Source organism: Squalius cephalus (genome assembly GCF_949319135.1).
Source record: "Squalius cephalus genome assembly, chromosome: 4".
Classification (NCBI taxonomy): Eukaryota; Metazoa; Chordata; class Actinopteri; order Cypriniformes; family Leuciscidae; genus Squalius; species Squalius cephalus.
The window spans coordinates 39,925,020-39,945,518 of record NC_137125.1 but is presented as its reverse complement, the minus strand read 5'-3'; the positions used below and the strand labels follow the sequence as shown (position 1 = coordinate 39,945,518).

Genomic DNA, 20,499 nt, shown 5'->3' with positions numbered 1-20,499 from the left:
TGCTTAGAGTGAACCCTTGGTATTTCTAGCTGATATGATCCTAGTGATCTGAGTGATCTGTTGGGTTTATATTCTGTGAGCATATCTGCAATGTATTGAGGTCCTAGGCCATTGAATGATTTATATACCAGTAATAATACTTTAAAATCAATCCTAAATTTAACTGGGAGCCAGTGTAAAGACCTGAGGACTGGTGTGATATGTTCATATTTTCTGGTTCTGCTCAGAATCCTGGCGGCAGCGTTCTGTATGAGCTGCAACTGTCTTATGGTCTTTTTGGGAAGGCCAGTGAGGAGTCCATTACAGTAATCCACCCTGCTGGTGATGAAAGCATGAACAAGTTTCTCTAAGTCTTGTCTGGAAACAAAGCATCTAATTCTTGCAATATTTTTCAGATGATAGTATGCTGATTTAGTTATTGCTTTGACATGACTACTGAAACTAAGGTCTGACTCTAGGGACACACCGAGATTCCTGACTTGATTTTTAGTTGTTTGACCCCTAGAGTGAAGGTATGCGTTCACCTTGAGAACTTCATCTTTGTTTCCAAACGTAATGACTTCAGTTTTGTCTTTGTTTAACTGAAGAAAGTTTTGACACATACAACTGTTGACTTCGTCAATGCATTGGCACAGGGAGTGCCAATAATCCCTGTGCCAGGGAGTGCCCTATAATGAAAAGGAAGTTTCGTACATACTGTACACATAAAATAACTTGCTTCCGAGTTGAAAAATAAGTAATAATAAAAATAAAAATAAGAAAAATAACTTAATACCAGAATATAGGGCTGCAGGGTTGCAGTTGTGTTAGGGTTAGGAGTTGGTTGGGACAATAATCAGTTAAATTTAAATAATTAAACAACTAAATCATTCCTGAAAATGTATACAAATACATAATTGAAAATAATTGTGCTCTAAAATAGTATAAACTGCCAGTACATTCAAACAAACAAAAGCTAGGGTCCTATAGGACTGCGGTCCTGAAACTTGCAAAAAAAAAAAAAAAAAACATTAGGAAGTCAAATTGTGCTAAATAGGTTGAATGAGACAGACATTTTCAAATAAGTAAAAAAATATGCAACAAGTTGAACATATTCTCATACTGCTTGTGAACTTTATCAAATATTTTAGAAAAGCTAATTGTATGCCAATTTGCATTAGGCTACATAAATCTTGCCGTCATGGAAAGACTGTTCAATGTTTGCATTAGGTTTAATAAGTTAACCATGACCGCACTGTGTTATCTTCCGCAGCTTCCAGTCAGTAGCTTCACAACAGTGAATTTGTTCTCTTTAATACCAATATTCAGTGGATTTCTCAAACTTTTTATCAGCCTTTTCGGGTAAGTAGTTTAATATCAGTTGATATTTTCAGGTGTGTTGATTCTGAAGTTTCAGATTATTTTATTCTGTATGCAAAATTCAGCAGGCAGTCGGTTAGAACTGAGATGACTCTTAATTGAAGATGCGCACTGAGCAGTGTCTATAGGTTCTTATTTTACTGAAGAACTTGTTTGAGTATAGGTACATGTGTGGTTCTGTAACACATTGAACACAAGAGAAATAAACTTATTGATGCACATTGGGACACAGCTGAAATATGTAGTGTGACCGCCCCTTTAGAATGAGGCTGACAAACTATTTCATCTATTCCAGATGATCAGGGCAGATATGTTGGTTTCCTACAAGCTGATGATTGAATCTGGACACCATGGTGGAGACGGCCTCCTCTTGTCTGGCCGCTCATACTCCGCACAAAGGTCTGGTGGTATGGGTATCTTAAGTACCTCATCCATGTATGAAGCAGGTTCCACAAAAACATGCTCAAATATTAGGTCCTGCAGGTCATCTAGGTACTCTGTGCAATAAAACAAAATTTACCCTAACTTTCAGGAAAACTTGCAATAACACTGTTAATTTATATTTCATTTTATAAAATAAAAAAATTAAAGTAACTTACTGAATGTTGGTGGTGTCTTCACTTGTTTGATCGTGCATTGTCCTTTCCTGGCCTTTGGAAAGTTCACTTTGAATAGTGGATGTCCTGTCCTCATTGTAATGAAATGCAGCCAGGTATAGTCTGCAAGTGCACAGACACAATTCAGGAAAATAGCCTATAGTGATGTAAAGTTATTTTAACAGCAGTTCAATTACCTGCAGAACATTCCAAGAAATGGGAACACCACATTTTTTGGGGCAAACCGTAGAATGACACTATGAAATGACTCCAAAGATGAAGTCTGGTGATGTGGACTTAGTTTGGTGATGTCCTTCAAAATCTGCGTGTTTGTCATCACTTTCTCCAGCTTGTAGAATGCCTGAGTTCCTATGAGAAATGATACAAAAATTGCATTAATTGCAACTAATAACTTTAATTTGAGGTTATTTACACTTCGACTAACAATCCCTTTTTTTTTATTTTTTTTTTTATATGTCGTGTTGCATAAAAATAACATTTGTTTACAGTATCATACCGGCAACAAGCCACTTGTTTCTGTCTCTGCTTCCCTTTAGAGGATGTAGACGAGCAGGAAAGTTTGGATCCTCATGAGTGTGTACGTTTCCTGACATGGTTCAAAATCGATTTCCATTTGGCCACTCTTTCTGGTTCAGTGGTTGAAGATGATGCAGTCCAGTAAATGTGGTTTTTAATGCTTCTCTGCCATTTCCGTCATTTTTCCGTAAGTCTTTCATCTTGGAAATGTTTTCATGTTTCCTCGCAATCCCTGTAAATAAAAATATAGACAAGCATTTTACTGCTGAGAGTAAATACAGTGATGTTCACAGTTTGCCAGTACTAAATATTTGTGATATGCCTATAAACTGTCACAACAATTTCTTAATTTTCATATTATACCCACTAATAAATCTATGTTATTGAATTTGTACGATTTATAATGAATAAAACCTTTTTCGATGTGCCACACATCATAAAACTGGTTGATGTTACGTTCTCTGAGGTACTTTTGTATTTGTGGGTGGCGGTCAGTTACAATACACTCCAGAGTAACACCACGAGCTTCCAACAGGGCAAGGCTCCTCTGTAATCCTTCTTTTTCATGTGGTAGCTTCCTCCCACTTCGTTACTCTGAAATAGACAAGTAGGGAATGAAACAACCATCTTAGACAAACCAGAAGTTTTAAACTTCTCAAAATGTATTTTTTTTAAATACTGATATTTCTTCTCTACCACCTGAACCAGCTGTGTGTCCACAACGGTGTTGGTCTGAAGGTCCATCAATGTATAGCTTCCAAACTTTGCAGAGTGGCCTTTGAAAGTAATATTACACCAAGCATTATTACCACAAGTGCATTGAATTCAGTTAGATACCACCTATATAACTACCATGCATGTTATGCTTCATGATCCGGAAAATACCCAAGCATCCATGCATCCTTCTTATTTACAACTATGTACCTGGTGAGTCAGCCCTCGTGTCACCTCCAACGATCACCCTTTCCTTTTCACTCAGGCGATCTAGCGTCTCATTTTGCCAGCGCGTCCACTTGTGCACTATAGCTGGCTCAACGTACAATCGGGAATGGCGCCGAAAGGTGTCATACTTGAAAAGTTGCAGATTCATTGTAGAGCATATCTGGTGACACAAAAAGCGGCCAAGATTATGTAGCACATTATTAGTTTTAAATAATAAATTTTAACATGGTAAAGTGTTAATAAAAACTTGTTAATGTACTTGATATTTCATTTACCTTTTCGGATTTGTAGAACGAAGCCCCACAAAGATATACTATAGCAGAAACATGGAGGTTCCCAGCTGGAGTACTGCCTAGAACCGGCTGGCTTTTCCATTTGCGTGAATACTGACAGTTTTTGCAGATTTGTTCAACTCGTATAAAATGTTGTATTTTCATACATTTTCTGGTTTTATGAATGGGACAAGATGCTTGAGCACTAAGAAACAAAAACTCGTATTGGTTAACAAATATTAAATACAAAAGTAACAAAATATAATAATAATAAAAATAATACAATTCTGAACCAGGGGTGTTAAACTCAGTTCCAGAAGGGTCAACAGGCATACTTGATCTTTTGTAATGAGCCTTAGAGAGTTGATTAGCTGCCTCAGGTGTGTTTCATAACGATTAGAGGTAAACTCTGCAGTGCTGTGGCCAACAAGGAACTCAGTTTGACACCCCTGTTCTAAAACAAATGCACAGTTTTGAAACTTACGACATGTCTGCTGTCTCCGTTAAAGTTGTGTCCGTCTCTGCTGGATCAAATGTATAATCTTGCTCTTCAGGTGCTACTACAGATGATGTGTCCATTAGGGTTTCTTCGTCATCCTCTTCCTCCAGTTCCACACGAGGTCTCTTTGATGGCCACTTTATAGGTGTAGAGGTCCTAAATGTTAAACCAGCGGCTGGTGACAAACTGTCAATGTCCGAAAATGTATCTGTCGTCTGGACACCTGTTATATACAAAGTAGTTGTGTGTTACTGTTATGTGACACTTATTGTGTAACAAGACTAGTTATAGGTCCTCTGTATAAGCAGTATCATGTAATACATAAACATACCTGAACATGAAACGTCTTCATTGATAACCGAGTACCAACAGACTTGGTCAGCGGTTTTGCGTCTCTCTGGCAAGCAACATCTCTGGGTAAAATAGAGAGAGGCTACGTTGGATTATTACATCCAGCCACGCAACACCTACAACGCTTGGGAGACATTCTCGTCAGTGCAGCGATGGCGGATGTGATGCCCGGAGAAGAATCTGTGGAAGCAGTTCTCCAGGATCTGGAGCGGCCTGAGGATGGAACATTTCAGACATAAAAAACTGTTTTTGTTTTAATTTATTTTTTATAATATTAATTATCAATGTTAGCGATCACATCAAATTGTTACTTTGGTTTCACTTTATTTTGGTCCCTTTAAGACATTCTATAAATCTACAAGTAACACTGCACCTGCATGTCTACTAACTCTCATTAAGAGTATTAGTAGAGTATTAGTAGACTGTTAGTTATAACAGTTACTTATAGTCAGTAGAGTGTCTATATAAATGAAGGTGTTCTGACTATAACAATAACATTACAATGAACACAAATTTGAAAATCTCACTACAAATAATCCAGAATTTCAGACAAAAGATAATAATCCTACTCTGCTTGTTACACTTCCTCACACCTGAAACTGATCGAGTGAATCTCCTCAGCTTCTCCGATCAAACCATTGATGTTGTACGATAAAACCATTGATGTTGTAACATCTGCTCTAAGCTGGGGCGTTTAGTTGGATCCCGGGCTAGACACTGTCTAATCAGATCCTTGCAGTCTGTACACATTTTAATAAGGAGAGAGCTGGTTAGTCATGACCATGTGACCTGGCATACGTTGGCTCGCTATACGTTGAGCTACAGTATATATAAAAATTCTGACACACTACAACCTTTAACTTTCTGTACCAATCGTTTGCTTTATGTGTGTTTATCAATGTTATCATCATTATTCACTCACATTTGGATAAGTTGGGGTTCTGAAATGTAACTTCGGCTTGTGTGATTTCCATTCTATTAAGAAAAGGAGGACATGTGTTCGACAACATGTACAGCAACACACCGAGGGACCAGACATTTGCTGGGACGGCGTGGAATCGAGGTTCTGTAAAGACTTCAGGTGGGCAGAATTCAGGAACTCCTGTAAGAAAGACATTTGCACATTGTTGAGCTTTTTTTTTTTAAGCATCACCAAATAATTAGTACGTCACTACCTTCAGTTTTCCACACTCCCAAAAATGCTCACCCCTGTATATTTTGCTCTCGTAGCCTTCACTACTAAATAGCTGACCGCAGCCAAAGTCTATTAGCTTGAGATCCATCGTGTCTTTCTTAAACAGGAAATTCTGCGCATGAATGTCATTATGGAAAACACCACGATGGATGCAGTGTTGCACTGCCCGCACAGCCTGTCTCATGACGACCCGTGAGAAACAGTCACTCCAAGGTTGACGAGTGATTGAGTCCAGCAAGCTCTCGCAGGGCTCCGGATACTCCATAACCAGAATGAATGTTGTAGGATGTTCAAACCACTCGTACAGTTGTATGACGAAGGGGCTTATGGGTTCTCGCTTCATCAGCAGCAGCAGCGCCACTTCGGTAACGAGAGGTTTGGGATTCCCAGGCTAGAGAGAAGAAGCAGACAGAAGGTTAGCTGGGTAAAAAATCTGAAGAAAACATCATCTTGAAATGTACTATTCTTTGATCTTTTTAGATGCGTTCAAAAGAGCCTTATCAGCTCAAAGTTATTTGGTGTATTTTGTATTTTGGTAAATTTGTGTTCATCGTAATGTTATTGTTATAGTCAGATCACCTTCTTTTATATAGCGGTTGATGCTATATAATAATGGTAAATCATTATTTCTCCAACATTATTTTAAACACTATTATCTTGTTTTCCACTAAAAAAATAAGGCTTGTTTTTACAGAATATTAAAATTATTTCCCCCATTATAATATTAATTTCTTGACCAGCGCTGACATTTTTAAAATAAAACAATGGATCTAGGAACAGACACTCAACTGATTTGTTGATCACACTTATACCTAATTTTTCCTATGGGTGTATTAACTACAGTAATCTGCACTTAAACAACTCGATACACATTCAGGTTTTGGCCAACTTACAATATTAAGATAGCGATCGTTGTCAATCTTGAGTATCCGCTTGATGGCAACCTGCACAAAAAAAAAAAAAGACCCAGTTTCAATAACAGTAACAGTATTAAAGCACCTGGCCTTGAACTAAGTATTAAACCATCTGTAAATTGTTTTAAATGTGTTTTGATGCATGCAAGAGCAAAATGTTTGTACAATTCAGTAAGATTTACCTTTTTGCCATCAAAGGTGCGTGTCCCCAGGAACACACTGCCAAATCCTCCGGATCCAATTAGCTTTTCCAAGTCATAGAGAGACTCAAAGGACTCTGAAAAACAAACAGAAAAATATGAGACAATTATTAGCTTGCTAGACCCTCTGTTTTACTTACAAAATATCAGTGCTGGTCGAGCAACAGTAAATCGGACATGTTAAAAACTTGACTCAGTTATGCATGAAATAGCAAAATCTCTCTCTGTAGACTTTGCACTGCCCAGCCTTATTTCAGTCTCACCTGATGAGCTCTTGTTCAGTGGAGAAGCCTCCACGGCACCGTGAGCAGTTCGGCCAGTTGATGTCTCTGTTGGCTCGACAGGACACAGAAACCCTTCGAGGCTGCCAGACCTAGACAAACCCTGGCATACCTCAGGGAGTGAGCAAGCTAAAGATGACGAGATGTCCGGAGAAGAATCTGTGGAGACAATTCTCCAGGATCTGGAGCGGCCTGAGGATGGAATATTTCAGACATAAAAAACTGTTTTTGTTTTAATTTATTTTTTATAATATTAATTATCAATGTTAGCGATCACATCAAATTGTTACTTTGGTTTCACTTTATTTTGGTCCCTTTAAGACATTCTATAAATCTATAAGTAACACTGCACCTGCATGTCTACTAACTCTCATTAGAGTATTAGTAGACTGGTAAGGGTTAGAATAAGTTGACATGTAGTTGAAAAGTTACTTATAGTCAGTAGAGTGTCTGTTCCTAGATCCATTGTTTTATTTAAAAAATGTCAGCGCTGGTTAAGAAATTGATATTATAATGGGGGAAATAATTTTAATGTTCTGTAAAAACAAGCCTTATTTTGAGTGGAAAACAAGTTATACTTGTTTAAGTAATACTGTTTAAAATAATGTTGGAGAAATAATGATTTACCATTATTTGGCTTGACGCCGGAGTGATCTGGAGCAGGTGGTGATGATGGTTCAGGAATAAAAGGCTCCACAACATTCACAGCACTACTGGAACAGCAGCTGAAAACACCCTTCAAGAGCTTATGGAAACGACCAGGTTTCTTCATACGTTCTGGAGCTTTTTCTGAAATGAAGAAAAAACTAATGAAAACAACTATTAAAACAACCCATCTCTGACCTCAAATTAAGCAATGATATAATGACTTAACTTACATTTTACAATTCAAATCTTAATAGTGCAACAGACCCTCTGCAAACTCTTTATTGTGATGCTCCTCCCAACAGACATTCAGCTGTCTATAAGTAACATTGCACCAACATGTCTACTAACTCTCATTACAGTATTAGTAGACTTGTAGGGTTAGAACAAGTTGACATGTAGTTGAAAAGTTACTTGTTGTCAGTAGAGTGTCTGTTGCTAGATGCATTGTTTTATTTAAAAAATCAGCGCTGGTCGAGAAAATAATATTATAATGGGGGAAATAATTTTAATATTCTGTAAAAAACTATCCTTATTTTGAGTGGAAGACAAGATAATACTGTTTAATGTTGGAGAAATAATGATTTACCATTATTTGGCTTGACTCCAGAGTGATCTGCAGCAGGTGATGATGATGGTTCAGGAATAAAAGGCTCCACAACATTCACAGCACTACTGGAACAGCAGCTGAAAACACCCTTCGTAGCATTCCAGAGCCTGAGGCAAAGACCAGGTCTCTGCTCATGTTCTGGAGCTTTTTCTGAAATGAAGAAAAAACTAATGAAAACAACTATTAGACCAAGTATGATCTCATTTGGAAGCTGACAGCTGGCAGTTTATTGTAAATGTAGAATTAATTATTGGCATAATGAAAAAAATAGTTATAAATAGCTTCAAAGTTTTGTAAAGTTATTAGAAATGTATTTAATTTTACTCTTAATATTACTCTGAGAGTGTGTGTGACAGTGATTTATGTGCATACATGTCAGTCACTCTTTTTTATAGTCTATGGTCCGTCAGCGCGGCATCGCTCGTCAAGTTCGTAGAGAGTTTATTCAGTCCATTTTAAATTCTGATTTTGTCCGCCTCTCAAATGGGCTCAACCAGTGGTTCTCAACCAGTGGTTCTCAACCGGTGGGGCCCCCACAGGATGGGGAATTTTTTTTTTTTTTTATAAAAAAAAAAAAAAAATTATCAATAAACTACTGTCATCAAAAGTTATCGTTTTGTATATACATAACTCCTGAATAAAAATTTAAATGTGTTTGAAGTGATTTTAAAAAAAAAATCAACGAATTTGATTGGTTTGTCATTAGTGAGCGCGCAAGTTTTATTAAGCGAGTCAATGAGTCGTTCATGCAAACGATTCATTCAAACGGCCGATTCATCAAAAATGAGACAGATGTTTGTGAATGGGTCAATTGAATCTTTGACTCAACCGATTCGTTCAAAAACTGAATCATTCAAAACACGATTGAGTGTTGCTGTGAGACGCGCTATGTTGTGGTCTTTGTTTGGATTCATCGGGAACTATTTTCACTGCTAAAATAAACCAAAACAGTCAATATTTCTTCTAAAATGTAAGTGACTTAATATTAACTTACTTGTTTATTGAACTGTCATATGAAATCAGTGTCACATTTTCATTCGTGATGGTTAATTAAAGGTATAGTGGAGGATATTTCCGAATATTAGATAAGACCCTCCCTCTCCACTTTTTGAATAAGTTTGATTGATTTAACAGAATGATTGACAATTAGGAGGACCAATAGTATAGGTGATCCACCCGGGAAGTAAAAAATCCTCCACTATACCTTTAAGTGATCGGTCGTGTGATGTTGCTGAACTGTATCAAATGTTATAAATAATAAAACACCCCATTTAGAAATTTAACCGCAGTATGTTAATTGAGTTTGTGTGTGTTACCCTCATAGACTCGGCGCTCATTTGATTGATTTCTCCTCGAGAGGCTGCGCGAGCCTCAAAAGTTTAGCAGTAAGGTCCGTGCACACTGACCGAGTCCGAAACTGTCGTATTCGTTTTTTCATATTCGTCATTTGGTGGCTTTCAATTGTCAAAAACACCCGCCTATCCCCCCTATAAATGTGTGATAAAGTGTAGGCTACACAAATTTGTGTTCGCTTCAGGTTTGTTAATCAGATTCTGTAATCTTCACGACTCGACGCTTCAGTTTACGGTCAAGAGACAGAGCAAGATGAGGAGACTGAGAGAAAAAGAAAGGGTGATGGAGATGGAGATGAGGAGAGAGCAGGTATTGAAAACTAATCTACTGCCCACTGACATGGTTTTAAAGCTATTTCTTATCCTTTTTTAGGCCTTCAAACGTCTTAAAATGCATATCAGAAAAAAATTTGAACCTCATAACAACCTCAAATTTAGGACGTCTTTGATGATAAAGCCTTGTCTACAGCCCTGTATTAGGCATAAGATCAATGCTGAATGTGTAGCCTACATATTGTGAATTAATTTAATAAAGTTTATTACCTAGATTTCCTAGTAGCTTTCAGTAAATGAATGCGTCTAAGAAAAATATTCATAAATTCATCCTATCAGTTGACCTGTTTACACTGACAGACTGCCCATTGTTTTTAAAGCTCTTGTTATCCTTTGTTTTTTTTTGGCCTTCAAAACACCTTAAAATGCACATAATAGATCAGAGAAATCAAAATTAATAAAAAAGCTATAGGACATGACACATATTAATATATTTTGAAGCCACTAGATGGCGCTCTTCTCACTTGAATTTTTTTTTTTTTTTAGGCCTGCACTCTATTTTGATGTGAAATGTTGCATAAAAATAAAATAAAAAAAATTATATATTAATTCTATTGGAAAAAATAGCTCATAAAAATTACATAATTAATGCAAAGTATCATAAAAAACTCAAAAAATTATAAATAATAATCAGAAAATATTATAGAACAAAAATATATTTGATTGGTTATCCTGGGAAAAAATAAAGCTAAATTTTAAGGCTTCGTCCGTTTTATGAAGAAGCCCTGAGGGTTAAATTTGAAAACTCCAAAAAGCAACGAAATTGTCAGACATCCATTAGTGCATGTTCACAGAGGAAAACAACTGAAATACAGCGCTGATTGTTCTCTCGAACGATACTCGACGACAACGACGGAATCCAAGGCTGTGGGCTTTGTACCAAAGTAATGGGTGTATTAAATTGTATGAAATAATCCCGAAAAAAAAGCACAAACACTGCAGCGAAAGCAAGTTCAGCAGCAACATTTGCTGAGGTGAAGTGACGGCTAGTAATAACAGCAGACAAACGGAAACGGCTAGCATAGAGAGCCTAAGTCCCTCCCCTTCCGGTCGACCACCATGGGACCTTATTTCGGAAAAACATTGTATGGTAGTCAATGGCGAGAGACAACAAATATTTTGATCTCGTTTGAATTGTGCCCTGATTTACACATATGATGTTTGTCAATTTAAAAGATACATTTTAAAGTCAAGAAAGTCGCAGCTTGATGTAAAACTGCTGAGGTATAAGACTGTGAAAATACGTAATTACAAAGACTACAAACCCAGAAGGCGCACATGGGACGTCATACCTTTTCTCTCAATGAATGAAGCTAACTTTACTGAAGCTAACGTCTGTCATGTTTTCTATAGTCTTACATTATAATCGTAACGTTACGCTGTCATGCCTGAGTGTTTTGAGCCAGAATACACACATACGAGCAACGGATCTTGTGACGTACATAGTGCGAGACGAGAGATGTAGTTCATTGAGCGATTTTCACACAAAACTAAACGTTACTCTTCTGTTTTATGACAAACTGCGACTTTCTTGACTTTCATAATTACCTTTTAAATTGACAAACATCATATGTGTAATTCAGGGCACAGTTCAGACGGAATAAAAAGATAAGTTGTCTCTCGCCATTGACTTCCATACATATTTTTTCCGAAATAAGGTCCCATGAGCCGGAAGCGGAGGGGCGGGACTTAGGCTCTCTATTGACATCAGCGACAACCCACCTGTCACTCAAGTGGCCACACCCTTAAATGCAGATAATATTAATCAACTAAACGGATGAGTTATAAAAAAATTCACCCCCTCACAGTTGTTATGAAGGGCAAAATTAGCTGTATAGACCAAAGCCACATAGAGATCCAAGCTGTAAACATTTTATTTTCTCCTGTAAAGTTGGTAATTTTAACATGGGGGAGATACAGATTTGACTCACTTCTGCAGCCAGCCCAAGCGGCCAGTTAATGAATTGCAGTTTAACTCACTTCCGTGTTGGTTTCAAGAGAGAGAAGGGGAGGTTGCCGCTTGGTATAAATTCAATAAATATTATTCCTGTCTATAGAAATCTGATGTAAACCTATGAGAATCTATCAATATTTCTCCAAATCTACAATTTCTTTTGAGCTAAAAGCCCTGAGGGACGTTGTTTTGTCAAGCGCTGTCATGACAACAGCACAGTTTTTTTCTGAATGGGAGAGGATGACGCGAATAATTCATATTAAAGGTATCGACGCATTTTTTTCATTTCATAACTCCTGAAACAAATTAAGACATAACTGCCACTATAAGTTTCTCAGAATACAATAGTTGTCAAATACTCAAACTTGGGTCTTATATCTTTTTAATGATGTATAGTTTGTCAAGGTATAACATTAAATCATTAAATAAAAAATTTAAAAAACGCTTCAGTGCGTAACGTTACTTCTGTACTTTTACTCAAGTAAAAATCAGTCTTTTCAACTTTTACTTGTAACTGAGTAATATTTGACCAGTAGTATCTGTAACTTACTTTCACTCAAGTAAGGAAATTGTGTAACTTACTTTGTCCATCTCTGGGCAGCGGATCCTGATCTCGGTCATCCGAAACGGGTCTCCAAACCTCCTGACCAGCCGCAGCTCTCCTGGATCTGGAGTGCTCTTAGGATGGAATATTTCACATATCACATAGTTTAATAATAATAATCAATGTCTGTGGTCAATTACAGATTTTTACTAAAAGTTAAGTTACTCAAATTCAATTCAAGTTTATTTCACATGCAACGAATGAATCAAATAAATTGGATCAGTCAGTCATTGTACAACATCACACCACAAAAGTTAACATAGCAAATGAAAAATTAAAGCACTCACTTCCTCTTTCACCCATCATGTGCTTGCGAGCCATCGACCTCCTCCTCCAAACTACAATAAAATCAATACAAAATACAACAAAATACAATACAAAAGAAAAATCTCCTCGGAAATACTCCCCTGAAAAAAATATCAAAAATTATATGACAGAAATTGTATGGCGCTTTCAAAAATGTAACTCTATAAAAAGGATATATCCTCCGATGTCCTTCTAGAATAAAAGTCTCCTCTCAGAAATCCAGAAAACAGCTTAAAAGTCTCAAGTATCGCACAGAAATTCTCTGCAAAAGTCTGTTACTTCGCCTCGTCTCTCAACAGACAGAGAGCTCGGGGAGTGCAGATCGATACATGCAGATTGCAGAATTCATAAGACGCGTCACTATAGCAACTAAAATTCGAATCATAGCATGATGCAGGCCCATACTAGCGATCGGTTCAAGTGTAAATATTGGCAGAATTCATAAAACGCGTCGCTAACTATGGAAGTGTTTTCCTAACATAGTTAAAATTAAAATGCTTAAAAAGATCAAATAATAAATCAAAGTCTCAAAACAACTGTTCATATGATAAATCAAATGGTCAAAATATTAAATAATAAATCAAACTCTCAAAATGGCTGCACAAATTATAAATCAAATGCTCAAATGCAATTTCATTTCCTCATTCGGATTTGATTTTTAATTTTCATTATCAACCCAGTATAAACCTGTCATAATTAAATCTATAAGTCAATGCTCAAATCATAAATCAAATGCTCAAATGCACATCGAAAATGGCTAATCAAATGCTCAAACGCACATCGCAAATGATAAATCAAATGCTCAAACGCGGTAGGCTATGCGTCAGGGATGATGGATGGGAGGAAGAGGCCAGGAGGGGCTGAAAAAGCTAGGTTGATAAAAAGAAAGGCATTGGAGGAGGATGCTGCCAAATGTGCCAAGCTTACAGATTTATTTTCAAGAGGACAAACACAATTGGCAACAGGTAAAGAGAGATAGGTCTAGTAATGATTAGCATTAGCAACGTAATTATTCGGCTAATAGCCTACTGTTGTAGCGGTGTCAACCTATTCACAAGCAAAATATAAAATTTAATTAAAATAATAGCCTTTTTGTATCACCCAATACATGTCGATTCATAGACTTTGCAAATATTATGCAATTTAATATTGATGATAACAAAACTCAAGATATGAAAAAATTTGCACTGTTGATATTGGATTGGAATATTGGATTCAATCTTTTTGTCAACTTGTTTTCCTTTAATTAGGACTGGTTTTATATTTCTATCTACATTTATCTGAGAGTAGGTATCACCGTTTTTGATTAAAAAAGCATTATTTTTGAATATTTTTGAATACAAATAAATCTGTAAACATTAGTTCAATATGCCTCTTTGTGGAATAGTGGGATACATTTCAAATGCTTTCTTTCTTTTTTTTCTTTTTTTCTTTCTGCTTTTGTTAATTTATCAACCTATCCTTGTTGAATAGTGGAATATTTTTTGTTAACTTCTCAGCTTAAGTGAATTATTATTTAACCTTTACATTATTTGTTGAACTATGGTATTAATAAAAACTACACAATAGTAAGAGCTGAACTGTTGCTTCATTTATCCAGTTTGGACAAAAAGTGGTAATTTGGAATTCCACCATGGAAAAAGTGGGCCGGTCTTGGGCCTGAAACTCCCGGGCTGAAAAGTTCCCCCACTCCGGCCCTGTCTTCACCTTCACCAATGTCTTTAATGAGACATTTGTTAGATGAAGTGAACCACTAAAATATTTATCATGATGAATGTGTTTTTTATATGATCAGTGTATTTAAATATGTTGTGTATAGGTCTAAATGGTTTAATTGCATAGTTGAAAAGTATTCACTCAATTATTAATATTTTTATTTTTTTGCCTAGTTACTTAGACTTTTAATTGAGTAAATAAAAACGTATACAGTATCTGTACTTTAACTTTAGTACAGTTTCTCACTACAAGTACATTTACACCCCTGTTTAATAGAGGTCTGTTTTTGTATGTTGCAAAGTAAGAGTCTGATTACCTTATTTTAATAAAAGCAAACCAAATTCATAGATGTAAAGATAAAGAAAGTTGAACATTAAATATGTTACATTTTATTTTAAATCAAGTATTCTGCCTTTTTGCCATGTTATTATTATGATGTTGTTTGAGTCAGTACTAAAGCATCTATCGTCATCAATCCACACTTGATTTTCTCCTCTGAAAACTGAAATGTAAATTAGGTCTATTTGTAAACTGAAACATAGTCAATAAAGAGTTTGTGTTTATGGCTAGAAATGCGCTTGTACATTTCTTTGTGTGCTTTAACAGTTTGTGTTGTGTGTTGTAGGTGTTTGCTGTAGAGATTTCAGCATCAGTCTGCCAGAGAAGATTGAAGCTCTCAGTGGATCCTGTGTGATCATAAAGTGTACATTTGAGATTGGGGATAAATATGACAAAGACTTCACTGAGAGTGCTGCTATAGGAGTTTGGTTCAAAGATGGAAATAATGTGTTTAACTCTAGAGTTCACAGTTCTAATCACTTTAAAGGGGCAACTGGAAAACTACATGAGAAGAATTGCACTACTATCTTTTATAATGTTAGTTCAAATCATAATGGTAAATATCACTTCAGGATTGAGAGTAGTGATCTGAAATACAGCTACAAACTAAACACCTCCACTGTAAATGTCTTTGGTGAGTGATTTGAGTCCTTTTTATTTAAATGAATGTGTTAAAAATTAATATTTTAAATGTATTTGTCATGCCATTATTGTCAGTGTACTTAATCTTGTATTCATGTGTATTTCAGAGTCTCCCCCCAAACCCACAGTGAAGCTGAATGAGGATCAGGATCAGGAGGTGTTGGAGGGGAGCTCTGTGAGTCTGCGCTGCTCTGCTGAGACTCTCTGCTCCTCTCCTCCACCAACTCTCACATGGAGCTTCACTCCCAGAATCCCCCTCAGTGAGAGCAGCAGACAACAGGAGCCCCTCATCTCTGATCTGAACTTCACTGCTACTCACCGTCACCACAGAGTCACTTTCACCTGCACTATAACCTACCAGCTACAGGACAAGAACAAAACAGCACAGGACAACATCACATTACATGTTCAGTGTAAGTGATGCTTTGTATCAGTTTTGACTTGGTAATTATATTATTGTAAATTGTATTGTGTATTCCATCATTAACTTTCTATGGAACACAAAAAAGTTATTTAGCAGAATGTCCTGGCTGTTTTTTTCATACATCAGCAGTGAACTGGGGCAAAAAATTCACATTAGATATATGGTCACATTTGAGGTGTTTGTTTCTTTGTTACAATTTTTTTTTTATGTTAGTGAATCGTTATTTATTTGCACTTATCCAGAAGTCAAAGAATAACGCAAAGTTATAAGACTTTAAATAGAGTATACAAGTCCTTATTTTTTTCCTTATTGGAGCTTATCAGCCCCAGTTCCTATTCACTTTTATCTGGAAAAGTGCAGCCTGGACATTCTGCTTCTTTTTCTGTTACATGGGGGAAAATCAAGTGAGTTTGGAAGGACTATTTGAATGTCTGTTTTACTTGCTGATTTGCTTTACATTCATTTAAGTTAAAGGTTAAAGGTGTAAGATAAAAGGTCACACCGACTAGCATTTAATATGCTTCAACTAAAGTGCTAATGAATGTAAAGCATAATTTCACAAATTCTCATCTCATCTTGTTTCAATGACACACAAAATGCAACATCATTCTGAGTTGCCGTTTGCACAACATAGCATTTCATGCAAGCATAAATGGCATTAATTCAAAAGCAATCAGTGATTGTATGTGAACTGCTATAGAAAGTTACTAAGAAAAGGTTCCAGTTTTCCTGCTCAGACTTTTCTTGATCTTTCTCTCTATTAGATGCTCCTCAAATCTCCACTTTCTTTTAACTTATTTCTGTGAGGTTGATGGGAATCCCTCTCCTGAACTGGAGTGGCATCTGTCTGGACGTCCTGTCAGGAACTCTTCAAACACGTTCATCAGTGAAGAGCGATTGAACAGCACAGGCTTGAGGAGCTCCATCACTCTACATCAGTCACTCTCACACACATCCACTCTGCAGTGTGTCGGCAGCAACACTCATGGCACTGCAAGAAAACTGCTTCAACTGAATCTCTTCTCTCAAGAGGCTTCATGTAAATAAATATAAATCACCTATCCAGTTAATCTATTTCGATTGTTGATATGGCAATGGATCACCTAGCTATTTCATTGCATTTTATTTAATGATTCAATAGTTATTGAAGTGGTTATTCAGAAGTGTTTGGTTATTTGCTTGATATCAGAACAGTTGTTCTCTGGAATTAAGAGTTTTCATTAACTGTCTTTTGTTGTGTTAATAGGGTTCAACATTTACTCCTTCCTGATTGGTGGTGTTGTTGGGGCAGTTATGGTGATATTATGTGTTACTATGCTGCTTTACAAGTGAGTATAGACCGTGTGGTTGTGTGGAGTGACATCAGACTGATAGTAAGGGTTGTGATGAATGACGTACAAGTAGTTATATATATTTTTATTTATGGATTATTTCTGTAGATGGATCTGCAGGACACAGAAAGGAGATAAAACGACTCGCTCGGACTGATGGGGTACGTTACAATATATCAAACACACACATGCTGTTAATTCTCGTACATATCAACCTCATAAACATCAAAACACTTTTACATACAGTTACTCTCTCCACCAGTTTCTTGTTACAAGCTTTCCACTGATCATTCATTGTTCCATTAGGATGTTTCACTGGACAATGGTGGAGAGCCTTTTTATGTCAATAATGTCATGTCATCTGCTGGAGATGTCCCGAATATCCCGCCACACTGGGATATTCCAAGGGATTTTAGCTCTCTAGCTTTAAATATCAACATCTGCACATACAATGGCAGTATGTAAGAATTATGTAAGAAAAATGATGAGAACATTGAAGATCTTGATAAAGAAGTTTATTGCAGCATAGCAGTGACAAAGTACATGCAGCCTTCCCTTTCATCATGTAAACAAGGTTTCATTTTAAATGTAAATTAAGGACAACAATTGAAGTAATAACCTTCCATTCCCACATCACTGATGTTGGTACAAGTGGGATTTCCAAAGGGGTCGGGTGAAAGGATTATACTCAGAAATACATCTGTCTTTACGATTGGTAATCACGGTCACAAACTCTTTGTCACAGGATGGTTCTTGATGTCCTGCTGCCACTCCCACACTATAACTGATTAAATACCATTCCAGTGGTACTATTCCAATATATTAATGAGACCTGAGCAAACGGTCTCTATGATAATCAAGCCATTTTGGGCATGAGCTCTTTCTAACATGTATTTGGGATAGGAATCTGGGTCCAGGCAGACTATAATTTCTTAGAAGTCTTTGGAAACTTAAGCCAGACTTAAATATAATATGATTGTCATTGTATTAAATAACAATATATATAAATTTTGCCATTTATAGTGATTATTTTTTGAATATATGACATCATTTCTCCTCGAGTTCACACAGGTGTCCTATCAGAGAAACCCCATAATGGACATGTTCCACTAACATCAACCACAAAGTATCACAATGCATTTGTCTCCTCTTTCGGTTCATGCCAATATAATTTATATTATCATCTGCTATTTTAAAATGAATGTCACTTTGTTTATTATTTTGTTACCTAATTCAATCATTACACACCATACACATATACTGTCCAAAGACTCTGTATGTGCAGTGTAGTGTATTTCCAAATATATTCTTCTAAATTATCCACACATAATTTTTTTGTTGTTTAATGATAGATCCTTTCAAATTTGTTTAAAATATTCTGTCTATTTTTGTTTTGTTTTTGCATGTGTGTGTTTTGAATGCTGTAACATTCTGCAACAATGAAGCATTTTTATAATAGATGATGTAAATCAAAAGTTTATTCTTGCTATTGTAGTCATATTCACGTGAATAGTCTTTATGAACAAGAAAGTCTCATCAACATAAACATTCTTATATTCAGAATTTATATCAGAGGGCATTCATATAGGGGCTATGCAAGATAAAAACCATACTTTTTTTTTTTTTTTTTTTAAATATTTGTATTGCATAATTGCATAATTGTAAAGCTTCAATTTGTAAATGCAATTTTTTTTTTGAAAAGTTTTACAGTCTCAGATTTACCCGGGATATGATTTCCAAAATAAAAAGTTCAGAAAAAATGTAAATTATGAAATTTTCTTTTTAGTCAGCACCAGTAATGACTAAACCCTTTCCTGTTCTGCACTGACACCATCAACCTCCACCTATAACATTACAGACCACAATGATGTGAGTATTATCGGCATAGATCTCATACTGTAGTTTCATTACTTCCATGTAACCCACTGCTATCTGAACTCACACATGTAATACAATAAAACTGCACCTTTCTGTTGACACCTGTTTTGCATTATGGTTATAATATAACAACATTGGCTTTGTTCTCAAAGATAGTTAATGTTTACTTATCTTTGCAAATTTAATAGGGTGATAATGTATTCGATCTCTGACCAGGTTCTGCATAAAGAATACACACTTTTAAGGAGGTCACAACAAAAAGTTGGAGCTTCCTAAAATGTATATGGGGGTACATAAATGTATATGTAACACAGGGTCAGTTTTAACATTGTCCGTTTGACAAGTCAGAAAAGAGCTGTGGTGATGCCATCAATATCATACAGTCGCATCGCCCTTTTGAGCTCACACGAGAAGTGGCATGTTACTGTGAGCAACATTGTATATTTTATGACCAAAAAAACCCCAACAGATTTTCAGGAAGGAAAGTAAAAATGTTTTTAAGCAAGATTTTTTTTTTTTGCCTAGCAATCAATGTATTGTAGATACCGTCATTTGACTTTTATAATCTAAAGTAGCTATTTCTGTAGTTTAATTTGATGCTTTTAAAAAACAGACTTAGTATTTATCTATTTCGGGTCCTAAGGCGACGACGAGCACATGAACCACTGTGCCGTGCGGCTTGTTTTTACTCTTGTACTCTTTTAAAATGTTTGATTTTAAAACTTTGATATCATGTTTTTATGTGTATAAATTATGTGTGAATATACCTGATTGTGCTAGGCCTACTTTTGGTGTCTTGTTCATAATATTTATTTTCATATAAAAGCAGTAGGCTACATCCAGTTTATTATCAATACCCTGCATGAGTGTGAATCCTGCGATATCTGCCTTTGATCTCACAGGTGTCTGATCCACTACCAGAAGAGAGAACTATGAAGGTAATATAATGCCATAAAGAATCGCATGCGCAGGGTAAGATTTGTGAAAGTGTACATAAAATTGCAAGCGTAAACTCAATTTGCATGCGCAAGAGAAGATTTGTAAAGGTGTAAATCGCCATTCAAGTGTAAGAAAAAATATTTGAAGCATTTTATTCGTAAGTGTAATTCATGTATTGTGAAGCTGCAGCTTAATGCCAATGCAAAATAAATATGATCTGTATGCTTCTGACTTTCATTTTTTCGCGCTTACACTTTTGGCACTTTTTTTCCGCACAAAT

General features: G+C 36.1%; 1 protein-coding gene, 2 long non-coding RNA genes and 1 pseudogene across 4 annotated transcripts; 1 reads left to right on the top strand and 3 right to left on the bottom strand.

Moving 5' to 3' along the window:
• Positions 1–2,618: 2,618 nt before the first annotated feature.
• Positions 2,619–3,433, bottom strand: LOC307156607. Its single transcript, XR_013820746.1, has 4 exons — positions 3,417–3,433; positions 3,192–3,268; positions 2,907–3,086; positions 2,619–2,724 (listed from the first exon to the last, which is right to left on the bottom strand). It is a non-coding gene; the product is annotated as an uncharacterized lncRNA (long non-coding RNA).
• Positions 3,434–3,875: 442 nt separating this feature from the next.
• LOC307156610 lies at positions 3,876–4,599 on the bottom strand. The gene is made up of 3 exons (XR_013820748.1): positions 4,537–4,599; positions 4,191–4,428; positions 3,876–3,911 (listed from the first exon to the last, which is right to left on the bottom strand). It is a non-coding gene; the product is annotated as an uncharacterized lncRNA (long non-coding RNA).
• A 9-nt stretch (positions 4,600–4,608) lies between these two features.
• LOC307157694 (serine/threonine-protein kinase pim-3-like) lies at positions 4,609–13,346 on the bottom strand. The gene is made up of 10 exons (XM_079869621.1): positions 12,932–13,346; positions 12,623–12,718; positions 8,381–8,551; positions 7,774–7,935; positions 7,129–7,338; positions 6,848–6,942; positions 6,645–6,695; positions 5,764–6,142; positions 5,479–5,658; positions 4,609–4,769 (listed from the first exon to the last, which is right to left on the bottom strand). The coding sequence occupies exons 1-10, from the start codon at positions 12,963–12,965 to the stop codon at positions 4,639–4,641; spliced, it is 1,509 nt and encodes a 502-aa protein (XP_079725747.1). The 5' UTR covers positions 12,966–13,346; the 3' UTR covers positions 4,609–4,638.
• A 436-nt stretch (positions 13,347–13,782) lies between these two features.
• Positions 13,783–20,216, top strand: LOC307157692 (annotated as a pseudogene). Its single transcript has 7 exons — positions 13,783–13,915; positions 15,292–15,433; positions 15,578–15,639; positions 15,755–16,060; positions 16,836–17,110; positions 17,318–17,399; positions 20,183–20,216. The product of its transcript is annotated as an uncharacterized misc_RNA (transcript).
• The last annotated feature ends 283 nt before the right edge of the window (positions 20,217–20,499 follow it).

Coding starts and splice junctions, on each gene's coding strand:
- LOC307157694 (XM_079869621.1), bottom strand. CDS start 12,965: ATGGCTCGCAAGCACATGATGGGTGAAAGAGGAA. Junction 6,143..6,644: donor ACGATCGCTATCTTAATATT/GTAAGTTGGCCA, acceptor TCTTCTCTCTAG/CCTGGGAATCCCAAACCTCT. Junction 5,659..5,763: donor CGAGAGCAAAATATACAGGG/GTGAGCATTTTT, acceptor TCTTTCTTACAG/GAGTTCCTGAATTCTGCCCA.